This window comes from Microtus ochrogaster, unplaced genomic scaffold (genome assembly GCF_000317375.1).
Source record: "Microtus ochrogaster isolate Prairie Vole_2 unplaced genomic scaffold, MicOch1.0 UNK153, whole genome shotgun sequence".
Lineage (NCBI taxonomy): Eukaryota > Metazoa > Chordata > Mammalia > Rodentia > Cricetidae > Microtus > Microtus ochrogaster.
Window position 1 is genome coordinate 238,737 of NW_004949251.1, and position 12,748 is coordinate 251,484.

At 44.2% G+C, this 12,748-nt stretch overlaps 1 protein-coding gene and 1 pseudogene across 1 annotated transcript in view; one reads left to right on the forward strand and one right to left on the reverse strand.

Annotated features, from left to right (window-relative positions):
* Znf282 (zinc finger protein 282) overlaps nucleotides 1–12,748 on the reverse strand; it is a 28,826-nt gene that overhangs the window by 8,345 nt on the left and 7,733 nt on the right. Inside the window, exons 3-6 of the mRNA XM_005372007.3 lie at nucleotides 7,286–7,412; nucleotides 6,743–6,862; nucleotides 2,525–2,644; nucleotides 630–743 (exon numbers count right to left, since the gene is read on the reverse strand). Of these exons, the coding sequence (XP_005372064.1) occupies nucleotides 630–743; nucleotides 2,525–2,644; nucleotides 6,743–6,862; nucleotides 7,286–7,412 (481 nt within the window). The remainder of the gene's footprint in view (nucleotides 1–629; nucleotides 744–2,524; nucleotides 2,645–6,742; nucleotides 6,863–7,285; nucleotides 7,413–12,748) is intronic.
* Nucleotides 10,462–11,073, forward strand: LOC101983793 (annotated as a pseudogene).

Genomic DNA, 12,748 nt, shown 5'->3' on the forward strand with positions numbered 1-12,748 from the left:
ACAGTGCAAAGGCAGCAGTCAGGGCCACTGACAGCACCACAGCTGGCTGGTCTGGCTAACAGTGCAAAGGCAGCAGTCAGGGCCACTGACAAGCCCATGGAAAAACCTGAGGACTCTCCTAGGCTAAATTTCTCATCCTCTCTCCAGATATGTAGGGTAGGATGAGACCTCCCAGCTCTACAAATTCATATATAAACCCATGCCCAGCCCAGGGGGTGACTTTCCCTAAACAGCTGGAACACCCCCAGAGTTTTCATACAAATGAAATTCCAGAAAGGGACTGGAGAGATGGCCCTGAGATTGACAGCACTCGCTGCTCTTGCTGAGGACCCAAGTTCATTCCACCTACATCAGCAGCTCACAACCTTCTATACTTGAGCCCCAGGGAATCTGGCCTCTGTAGGCACCCACATACAAATAATTAAAAATAAAATACGTCCTAAAAAAAAAAAGAAAAAGAAATTTCAGAAAATATAAATTACTTGCTCTTTGACACACACAAATACACATGGCTTTTAGAAGCCTTTTGGTTTTGAATCTTCAAAAAGCAATGCCAAAGTAATTTTTGTATCAATTCCATTGACACAATGAATATTAAATTTAATAATTCACTGTGACATCTTTCTCACCTGAATTGGGATCTGTGGGAATATCTCTCTCTGCCAAATCTTGCTGGTCCCACACACACTGCGGTTCCTCTTGCTTAATCCGGGACAAGAGGTCCTGGGCAGAGATGGGGGAGTCTACTCGGAAGAACACAGGCGACAAGGCGTTAGAGAAGGGGAATTCTCACCAGTCTGTGTTTTCAGTGAGTAGGATTTCATGCAATTGTTTGTTCTCCTTAAAAGTTAAGGATAAGAATAAATAAATTATCCCACTTAATTAAAGGTTCCAGCCACTCTGGCCATAATGAATGGAGCTGTGGCTGAAGTCCAGGGGATGTCACAGGGCAGTGAGTAGGATACAGAATGTCCCCAGACACTTAACTAGCCAGGATGAGGTCTCTGCTCTGGAGCTATGGCCTCCACAGAAGAAGGGACCTCATGAAGGCATGTCCCAGGAAAACAGCCCTCCCAAGGAGGCCTCTTCTCAGTATCTGAACGGAACTTTGCTAAGACAAAACATCCTTTTATTCATAGGCTACTAAACCAGTATACAACACCAGTAATCCCCACACTCGGGAAGGGGAGGCAGGAGGATCAGAAGTTCAGGTCACCCCTGATTACATAGAAAGTTCGAGGCTAGCTATATGAGTCTATCAAAATTTTTTCTCTTTTTTTGTAATCAAACCCAATTTATCCTTTATTTATCACCTTCTTATCTCTTTTTTCTTTTTTTTAAATATTTGTTTATTTATTTATTATGTATACAATATTCTGTCTGCATGTATGCCTGCAGGCCAGAAGAGGGCATCAGATCTCATTACAGATGGTTGTGAGCCACCATGTGGTTGCCAGGAATTGAACTCAGGACCTTTGGAAGAGCAGGCAGTGCTCTAAACCACTGAGCCATTTCTCCAGCCCCACCTTCTTATCTCTTAATGGTTTCTAGAGACTTGATGCTTTAAGGAATTCATCTGACAACCAGTGGAGGCACAGCTGCTACCCTTTGGCCGCCATCACTTGCCTGCGTCTCAGGCTTTCCTGGAGGAGGGATGAGGTTGGAGCAAATGGCAGCTACCTTCAGTGTCCACATGGCAATACCACTCAGGTATCGGTCAAACATCATTCTGGATGTTATTATGAAGGAATTTTTAGGTGAGATTAACACTGAAGCCGGTAGACTGAATAAAGCAGATGATCCACTATAATGGGGATGGGCCTCATACAACCTGGGGAAGGTCTTAACTGAAAAAGATGACCAACCCAAGGAAGAAGGGATTCTGTCAGCAGACAGTCTTTCCCGGGTCCCATCCTGCTGGCCTTCTTGCTAGCAAATTTTGGATCTGTCAGACACTATAATCACAATAGCCAGTTTGTTAAAACAAATCCCTCTAAATGTATCCATGTACATGCTCACATTGCACACACACAAACCATTGGTTCCATCTGTCTGGAGAACTGGGCCTCATGCACACACCTGCCATAACAGATTCTCATCTAAGTACAGCTCAGCTAAAACACCATGGAGGAGCAGCTCCCCATGGGCATGCAGCAACGGGGTACCTGGCGTGGAAGTGGCAGCCCATAAATATTTGTGTAATGTAGCTCTGTGGTCCAGGAACAGGTCTTACTGGCTTTGATATTCTGCCACCCAGAGAGCCCAATAAAATGCTTGTACTAAGCTGTTTTTATAAGGAACAGAGGGACGATCCAAAACTTACTAGACAAAGGACAGAGAGAAAAAAAAAACCAGAACAGGCAAAGCTGAATGTAGTTATAAACCCTCAATGCTGAGCACTATGTTTATGCCTCTGTAGATGCTTTCTCAGTCCAGTTCTGCGTTCACAGCTCTTCCTTTGCTAGTTGAGCCCTCTGGGGGCTACAGTCCCCTCCTGGGCCAAGCGGCTACTTGGCTCACTTACCAGTGATGGATTCTGTTGGGATGGCTCTTTCTTCCAGACCCCTCTGGCCCCGAACACACAGGGCTTCCTCTCGCTTCACCTGGGAGGACATGTCCTGTGCAGGCACCAGGGGCTCTGTTCCTGGGGAGAGAGGACCATACTTCTTAGAATCTTTTTCAGTTTATTGGTCACCAGGGTGTTCTGTGGTCAGAATCATGGTTGTCAGCCCTCCAGGGGACAGCACAAGCATCTTGGATCCTTACTGGAGATATGTGGGACCCTGAGGAGCAGAAAGTTCCAGGAGCAGAGAAGTGAGAATATTCAAGAAAAAGGGATAAGAAAAAGGATATGATGGCTCATAGCTGCAATCCCATCAGTCAAGAGGCTGAGGCAGGAGAATCACCATGAGTTGGAGGACAGTTTGAGCTACATAATGAGTTCTAATCCAGGTTGGGCTCAGAGTAAGACCATGTCCCAAAAAATAAGACTAGGCCAACAGCAGCAAAAAGTCTGAGGAGCCACAGACAGGCATTGAAGATGGTGGGCGTTATCTTATAACTGTAGGGGCTAAGCAGAACTCGGAACATGTTTGTGCAGAGTCACTTGCCCCTGGTTTGGGTTTTTTTTTTTGTTGTTGTTGTTCCTTGTTGTTTGTTTGTCTGTTTTTTACTATAGTGTCCAGATACAAACAAATTGCTCTATGAAGTAATCAGGCTGAGCATAAGAACAACCAAATCCTGATGCTGGGCGAATAAAACAGTATCCTTCAGCATAAAAGTCAACAGCCTATGTCCTTCACAGAATCCCACTTTGTGACCATCAAGGTGTCTCAGCTCAAGCCCTTCCTTACTTTGATGGGGGAGAGTCTTCTGTTTTGTGTTGATTTCATTGGTTAATAAAGAAACTGCCTTGGCCCTGATAGGACAGAAAATTAGGTAGGTGGAGTAGACAGAACAGAATGCTGGGAGAAAAAAGCTGAGTCAGTGAGTTGCCATGATTCTCCCACTCCAGACAGATGCAGGTTAAGATCTTTCCTGGTAAGCCAGCTCATGGTACTACACAGAATATTAGAAATGGGTTAGATCAATATGTAAGAGCTAGCCAATAAGAGGTTAAAACTAATGGGCCAAGCAGTGTTAAAAAGGATTCAGTTTCCGTGTAATTATTTCGGGGCATAAGCTAGCCAGGCGGCCGTGAGCCAGGGCGGCAGGAACGCAGCCCACCGCTCTGCTCCTCGCAACAGAGTGGTGCCCAACATGGTAACAAACTCCATGTAAAACCTGAGAAAGCTTAATTTTAAACAGAGAAAAAACAAAGTTTAACGCAGATTTTTGCTGTTTGTTGGTGGCGTGCTGTAGAGAGATTTCCTGATTCAGCAACAGCAGCAGAAAAAAAGCTGCGTTGTTTTATAGTGTGGCTTCCTGGGGCTGTGCCGCCAGTGCAAACTCTGGCTTTAAAGCATTCAATGGCTTTTATTGGACTGAATGTTTATGTTCCTGCTTGGGATCCGAATGCAGATGGCTCAGCGCTCCCCGCCTGCACCTGGGCAGACAGCAGAATCAGGCTTAGGCAGGCGGAAGAGCATGGCGAATTCCTGCTGCCATATAGAGACGTGGTTTCAGACTGCGCAGTGCTCTGCGTGTCAGATTTGGCTGTAACTTGGATGAAAAGAGTTTCTGTGCTGCACGCTCAGTCTCAGAGTTAAACTGCTGAGTGCAGCTCCAATGTGAACTTGCTGTGTGCCTGAAACTGTGCGCAGCTCAGGGGCACCAAATGGATCTGAGGCAGGAGTGGCTGCTCCATGCTGAACTGTGTTGACCTCAGGCAGGAACAATTGTAATTACCATAACAACAGCACAGTTAAAGTTTAGACTGGCAGTAAACAGGCAGTACTGTATTACCCCTACATGGTGCAACTTAAGTTTTTAAGAAGTGCTTAGCATTTTAAGAACTGCTCCTGGATAGTAAAAAAAATTACAGATTCACGATAGGACAGATTCAGACATAGGCTTGGAAGAGAGAAGAAAAAAAAATAGAATAATATTAAATTCTTTAAAGAGACAGAGTACAGAAAGTTATAGATTAAAAGAAATAAAGAAAAATAAGCCACGTAAAAATGGAAAATTCACAGAGAGTCTGGATTATGTATATTGTGTTTTCTTTAAAATTTTTGACTGTGAAGGAGCTAAGTACAGAGGGACATTTCATTATATGGGCTGCCAAGTGGAACCAGAATAGATATCATGAGGGTATGACTTCAAAATTTGGGTCTAAGGATATGATGCTTTGGAAAGGGTCTTCTTTTGTTTTCACAGAGGACCAGATCCTGTGGATTGCATCTATCCCAATATGGTATGATAGACCACGGCCTCCTGAAAGGTTGCTGTGAAGACCCTCAAAAAATTACTTCGCTCAACTGCCAACTGAGATAAACCTGGCACACAGGTTACACCCTAAACGATCTGATTAGCAGCGCCCCCATTCAGCAGGAAGCAGTTTGGAGAGAAAAAACTGCGCACATGTTCCCAAATATTGCTTATAAATGTTCTTTTACATTTAAAGGGGAATATGATATAGATATGAATAATTTGCATTGGTATGGATTTTAAGGTCAATTTTGTTATATGTATACATATTTCTGATCTTGATTAAGGTATTGTGATTGTATAGTTCATTAAAAAATGTAATGTATAATTAAGAAATATAGGTTGTTAATGAATAATCATCAATAATAGTAAAGCTTATAGTCATGTTAGCTAGATTTTCTAGATACATAGAGATATATTTCAGTTAGATAGGCATTCTTCATATCTTTCAAAGACTACAGAATATGACATTTTAAATGTTTTAATAACTTAGGACTTTTCATGACAATGAGACATGTCTGCTCCTGGCAGTACCAATCTACTTCAAGAGGAAGATGGGCATCGAAGAGGCTCCTTATGGAGTTGGTTAGCCATTTGGGCAAGAAACTGCTCTTGCCTGGACTGTTGCATAAACTGGACACAGAGACCCTGCAGAGAGAGGACTGCTGAACTTGCCTAAAGGTAAGATGGTCTTTTCGGGGTTCCTGATTCATGAAAGAGTCTGCGAGACATTCTGCAGGACACAGCAGATATTGACTAAATTGTCTTTGGAATTTCCTGCTTCATGGAAATGTCTGCTGGATACTACGGGCCTGTAGGCCAAAGATGGATGCCCCAACGGTACAGAGGAACTTTGGGTGACTGTACAGGCAGCGAGATGTCTCTGTCATTTCTAGAGTTTTAAAAGTTGCTTATTTCTTGTTTGCTTAGTTAATATTATATACTTCTGGAGTCTTTGATGGAGTTGAAGAATGGTTAGTTATAGTTTTCCTTAGTTATGATAAAAGATAAAATAGATATAAATATTGTAACTGTAATTCTTGCTTTATAACTGTTTTGTTATATGTAATCTTACTATGTTAAAGTGAAAGCCTTTCTTTTTTGTTTAAACAGAAAAAGGGGAAATGATAGGGGAGAGTCTTCTGTTTTGTGTTGATTTCATTGGTTACTAAAGAAACTGCCTTGGCCCTGATAGGACAGAAAATTAGGTAGGCAGAGTAGACAGAACAGAATGCTGGGAGAAAAAAGCCGAGTCAGGCAGTCACCATGATTTTCGCACTCCAGACAGATGCAGGTTAAGATCTTTCCTGGTAAGCCAGCTCGTGGTGCTACACAGAATATTAGAAATGGGTCAGATCAATATGTGAGAATTAGCCAATAAGAGGCTAGAACTAATGGGCTAGGCAGTGTTTAAAAGAATACAGTTTGTGTGTTGTTATTTCCGGTGTAAAGCTAGCCGGGTGGCGGGATACAGCCCACTGCTGCTCCTTACTACATTACTTGGCTTTTATTTTTTGAGATAGAGTCCCACTATGTGACCCTTGATGGTCTGGAATTCTCTACATAGACCAGGCTGGCCTTATACCCACAGAAATCACCTTGTCTCTAATGCCGAGTGTGAGGATTAAGGGTGTGTACCACACCTTGTCTCTTCCCCTAGCTCACCTATAGGTTCAGAGCCATCAAAGTTCAGCCCATAAGTACGGTGGTTTTAGGCCCTGAGGGCATGTCTTGTGGCAGAAGTGGCTCCTGGGAGCATTAAGAGCTAGTCTCTCCTGAGACACACAGTTTGGACTCCATGTGTGAGTGCAGGGTGCCCAAGCTCTCCTCTTCTGTGCCTCCCTGTTCCCATCCCTAGCTCAACAGCCATTACCTGTGTCTGCAGCCGCTGGGATTTCTCTCTCTTCAGGGTGATGCTGCTCCCATACACAAGGCTCTTCCCTAGGTTCTGCCTGGACTGGAGCATCTGGCTTGGACACTGGGCCATCTGTGTCTGTGAGATAGAGAGAAAGGGAAAGAAGGGTTGTAGGAGCTGACTAGTGAATGCAGACTGAGGTGGTGGAGCAGGGCTTTCTGTTGCCAGTGTTACTCAGAATGGTCGTCATTATGTAAGGAAGGAAACAAACGTGAAACAAGCCAACAGGATCCCCGGCCTCCAAGGCAGAAAGAACTGGTTTCCAAAAGTCAAGATCACACTACCCACAGCTGACCCCAGGCTGTTATGAGGCAATACAAGGGGATAGAAACTTGATATTTTATGGTATTTTAGATTAACAGTAGTGTCATATACACTACCACGGTGACAGGCTCAGCTGCCACCTATCATAAAAAGTTCCGCGTTCCTTTCCATTATGTTCCTTTGCATCCTGGAGCCCTCAGCAGAGAGCGCTCGCCAGTGGAGGGAAGGTAGCCTTACCCAGGGACATCAGGGTTTTGTAGTTCTCCTTCACCAGATTGCTGTAGAGCTCCTTCTGCCATTCATCCAAGTTCTTCCATTCATCCTCAGAGAAGTAGACAGCAATGTCGACGAAAGTCACTGGGACCTAGGCCAAAGGGGTTCAGTCAGCAGCCTGCTGCTGTCCCTCATCCCACTCTCCTGGGACCACAGAGCCAGCCCATCTCAGGCTTGGCCTCTGTTCCCAGCACCCCAATTTCTATATCCCAGGTCACATCTGTCCATCAAGAGGTTCAGAATTCCCTGTAGCTGTCCTTCCTAGCTATCCAATAGCAATGGCGTTATTGCTACCCTTTTCCTTCTTCTTCTTTTTTTTTTTTGTTGTTTGTTTTTTGTTTTTGTTTTTTTTTTTTTTTTTTTGGTTTTTTGAAACAGGATTTCTCTGTAGCTTTGGAGTCTGTCCTGGTACTAGCTCTTGTAGACCAGACTGGCCTTGAACTCACAGAGATCCACCTGCTTCTGCCTCCCCCTCCCGAGTGCTGGGATTAAAGGCATGCCCTACCACCTCCCGGCCTTCTTTTTTGTAAACATTTTATTTATTTCCTGTGTATTGTACAAATGTGTGTAGAAACATCTATGCAATGGTACATGCAGAGGTCAGAGAACAACTTGCAGGAACTGGTTCTCAAATTCTACCAGGATCCAGACGGTCAGACTTAGTAGCATGAGCCCTTTCCTGATGAGCCATTTCTTGGCTTTCTTTTTTCTTTTTTATTAAGCACTTAGTCCTGCCCTTTGCCATTTCAGACAACTAGACACTGAAGGCAAAGCCACAGTCAGTGTGCTTGTTTAGGAGTTCAGGGTACAGGGGTATGAGAGATGCCGAAGATGGGAATCAGGAGGCCAAGAGCTGTAAAACTGCACGACAAAACCTGTATTTCAGGTCAGGTCACCTGTGTGTACACAGTTAATTTTTTTTCAAGATTTATTTTTATTTTATGTGTATGAGTGTTTTGTCTACATGAAAATGTCTGTGTATCATACTCGCAGAGGCCAGAAGAGGGGCTAGAGTCTCTGGAACTGAAGTTACAGTGGTTGTAAGCTTCAATTTGAGTGCTGGGAATCAAACCTGAGTCCCTTATAGGAACACTCAGTGATCTTAACCACTGAGCCATTTTTCCAGCCCCCAAAAGTTAAATTTTGTCACAAAAATGGACAATGCAAGGCATGTGCCTCAGCACCAGGATCCTGAGCTGTCTCTATGAGGAAGTTCTGCTATGGCTGTGGCTGCCACCAGTCACTGCCCGTCAAGGTATTCTCATCTTTTGTAGAGAGCTGCTGTTTCATTCTGACCAGGAGCCTCATCCATACCCATTTCAGCCTCTCCAGCACCACCTCACTCTGAACCAAGTCGTTTCACTTCCATTAACTAATTCCTGAACTTCCCTCTCTGATCACACAGGCTTCCTTCCTGCCCCTCTCACATCCCTAGTGAACCAGCATCTGACGCTCACCCTGCAATCCAGGCCCCTCGTCTACACACCTGCCTGCATGTTCAGGGCCAAAGCTGGCCTGTGTGGGCCGTTGGTGTGAATGATAGAGTGGGCAGGGCCAGGTGCAAAGCTACTGGTACAAGGTCACAGTCCACAAGCCAGGCGCATAAAACTGCAAAGGGACCCTATGCAAGTGTGATATACACAACTGTGCAGTGGCCACGTGCCTACCCATCGACAGCTCCCTGTCCATCATTAGGATTAGAACCAGAGCTCCTACCAGACTTGGGCAAATCCCCAATCTGGAAAAGCATGCAACCCCTTTCTTCATTTTATTTCCCCATTGCTAGATGAAACTACAGAATTCTGCAATCAACATCTGCCACAAGTTCACACCAGCTGCCCCTCGGCTGCCTTGGAAGCCTTTGTGGGCCTCTTTTTTTTTTTTAAAGATTTATTTATTTATTATATATACAACATTCTGCCTCAATGTATGCCCGCACGCCAGAGGAGGGCACCAGATCTCAGTACAGATGGTTGTGAGCCACCATGTGGTTGCTGGGAATTGAACTCAGGACCTCTGGAAGAGCAGCCAGTGCTCTTAACCTTTGAGCCATCTCTCCAGCCCTGTTGGGCTCTTATTAACACCAGAAGTTTACCACAAACCTCACTCCCCAGCCCCATCTGGCTTCCCTGCACTTTCTCCTACCTCTCTCTGACCCCAGGCTGGTTAGGGTGCCTCTTCTCTGCCCCTTTCTTCTTGCTAAGTCAAACCTGCCATATTCAATTCTGTATTTCTCCACCTCCTCCCATCTGTAAAAGTCAATCCAAATAATACTGATGGGTCCACATCTCCAGCTTCTCTCTCTCATTGGTTCTTTCTCCTGAGTGTCATCTCAACCTAGGAAACTTTCATTCTCTCAGACTAGGGCGAGAACACTGACCACCAAGCATGGTGACCTGAGTCCAATTCTCAAAACACACACGATGGAAGGAGAGAACTTACTCCTGCCTCTACACCTGTGTTATGGTGTGTGTACGTACACACACCCACACACACTAAATATCCAACTGGGCAGTCGTGGTGCCCACCTCTAATTCCAGCACTCAGGTGGCAGAGGCAGGCGGATCTCTGCTATCTCCGTTCACTCTGCTGGCTCCTTTAATTCCAGCACTCAGGTGGCAGAGGCGGGCGGATCTCTGCTATCTCCGTTCACTCTGCCTGGCTCCCGTATCCTAGTTAAAGTCTGTTTTTCCTTTTTCAAAATCCATATACATTTTAGCTTCCTAAAATCTGACATCTATTCTCTAAAACAAAACCATATCCTGAAAATTCACCAATGACTTGCTGCTAAAATCTCCCTTTGATAAGACAGACTCTGGTGTTGGAAGTCCTGTTTATGTGTTGCTTTTAGTGGTTAATGAATAAAGAATCTATTTCAGCCAGTGGCTTAGCAGAGTAGAGCTAGGCAGGGAAAACTAAACTGAATGCTGGGAGAAAGAAGGCAGAGTCAGTGAGATACAATGGAGCTGTCAGAGGGGAAACACGTGAGCTGCTAGCTGGAACTTTGCCGATAGGCCAAGAGCCTTGTGGTAAAATATAAAATAATGGAAATGGATTAATTCTAGATGTAAGAGCCAGATAGCAATACGCTTAAGTGATTGGCCAAGCAGTGATTTAAATAATATAGTTTCGCTCTTCCTGTAAGTGGCTAGAGGTGACCCGTGAAGATGGTTCGCTACTCTCTTGACCCAAAAAACCCGAAAAATCATGCAAATCAAGAGGATCAAACCTTCAGGTTCACTTTAAGAACACCCATGAAATGGCCCAGGCCATCAAGGGTATGCATATCCGAAAAGCCACCAAGTATCTGAAAGATGTCACTTTGAAGAAGCAGTGTGTGCCATTCCGACGGTACAATGGTGGAGTCAGTAGGTGTGCCCATGCCAAACAGTGGGGCTGGACACAGGGTCAGTGGCCAAAAAAGAGTGTGGAATTTTTGCTGCACATGCTTAAAAACGCAGAGAGCAATGCTGAACTCAAGGATTTAGATGTAGACTCTCTGGTCATTGAGCACATCCAGGTGAACAAGGCACCTAAGATGCGCCAACAAACTTACAGAGCTCACGGCCGGATTAACCCATACATGAGCTCCTACCCCTGCCACATCAAGATGATCCTCACTGAAAAGGAACAAATTGTTCCAAAGCCAGAAGAGGAGGTTGCACAGAAGAAAAAGATATCCCAGAAGAAACTGAAGAAACAAAAACTTCTGGCATGGGAATAAATTCAACATGAAATAAACGCAGATAAAAGTATATATATATATAGGTTCTGCGTGATTATTTTGGGAGTCCGGGCAGCAGGGAAACAAACAAGTGGGCTCTTACAACAAGACCCCCTTTCTAGAGCTTGTTTGGTTCCTGTGACTGTGCTGCCTGTTATTCAGCTGACTGCTCATGTCCTCTTTGTTGTTTCTTCTTCATCTCCAGAGATGAAGGTCTGCTATTATCTTTTTCTGTTTCTTCTCCTTTCTCTTGGTAATGTCATTGTTTTTATTGCAACTGTTACCTCTTTAAGGAAGGCTTAAGCTTTCTTTGTCACCTTCAAGTTCCATAGCCTTCTAAGCACCTGTAAGCATCTAGCACTAAATATATCCAAGGTGTGTTCACCATCTTCTGCAGTATAGCAGCCTCTTCATTTTATTTTACCATTTTCTTGGAGAATCAAAACTTCAGAATAATTTCTATACAGTTGGAAACAGGCATCACTCTTTAAAGGCTTCATGGTGACATAATATAGAAATCTAAGCCACAGTCTGAGATAGAAAGGAGCCTGCAGAGGAGCTGCAGACAGGAAAGCCTACCCATGAATTAGCTAGGAATCCATCAGTAGACACAATAGGGCTAAAGGATCGGAGAGATTATATCCTTCCTAGACCTAACAGATAACAAAAATGCATCCTGGACACCCAAGGACATACAGTGAGCCATTAACTGTAGTACACAACATTCACGAACACTCTAAGTTTGTAGTGATTCCTTTTGTGCATATGTGTTCATGTTTGTGTGCGCAGGTATGTGTGTATGCCTGGGTATTCACTTCCTTTGAGACAGGCTTTCAATGGCTTAGAGCTCATCTACGAAACTAGACTGGCTGGCCATCGAGCCCAAGGGATCTATGTTGACACCTCCCCAGCGTGTAATTACAAGCACACGCCAACATGCCTGGCTATTTTTCATGGATTCTGGGAGTCAAACTCAGGTCCTTGTGCTTGTATGGCAAGCATGTTACTGATTGAGCTGTCTCCCTAGCCCAGTAAACATTTTTTCAGTCCCTTCAGGTTAGACGGGCCTAATTCTCTACCTCTTGAATGCAGGCAGAACTTGGTAACTCCCTTATAGCAAATGAAGTGACACTGTATAGCACAGACTCCTATCCTAGTCTCTCTTTGTATCCCTCATTCTAGGGTATAGGGAGGTAGCGTCTATGTTGTAAGTAGGATCAAGGAGTCTTGGAGGGGCCAAACAACCAGGTAAGGGAGTTGAAGTCAACCTTCAAATGACAGCACTACCAGTCAAAATCACACTGAAACCTCACAGGACTGACTGGGCAGAACCACCCAAGCTGTCCCCGTTCCTCACTCACAGAAACTATCAGGTGATATCCATTTTTAGGCTACCATTTTGGGGTCATTTGCTGCCTGTCAACAAGTAAGTAACAATGACTACATAGTGTTTTCCCATAAAAAAAAAAATCAATGACTTCTTGTAACTCCAAAAAGCAATTACAATGTTATCTTCATGTTATAAATGACAACAATGAAGTTCAAAGGGACCAACTAGGACTTTGCATTACTACTGACACTTCTTTAAGGAGAAACTGAAAAGGTTCAGAGGCAACAAAATATACTTGGCCAATAATAGGAAAGTCAGAAGGTGGCACAGTCAAGATGCAAACCCAAGCCTGCTAAAAAAAAAAAAAAAAAAA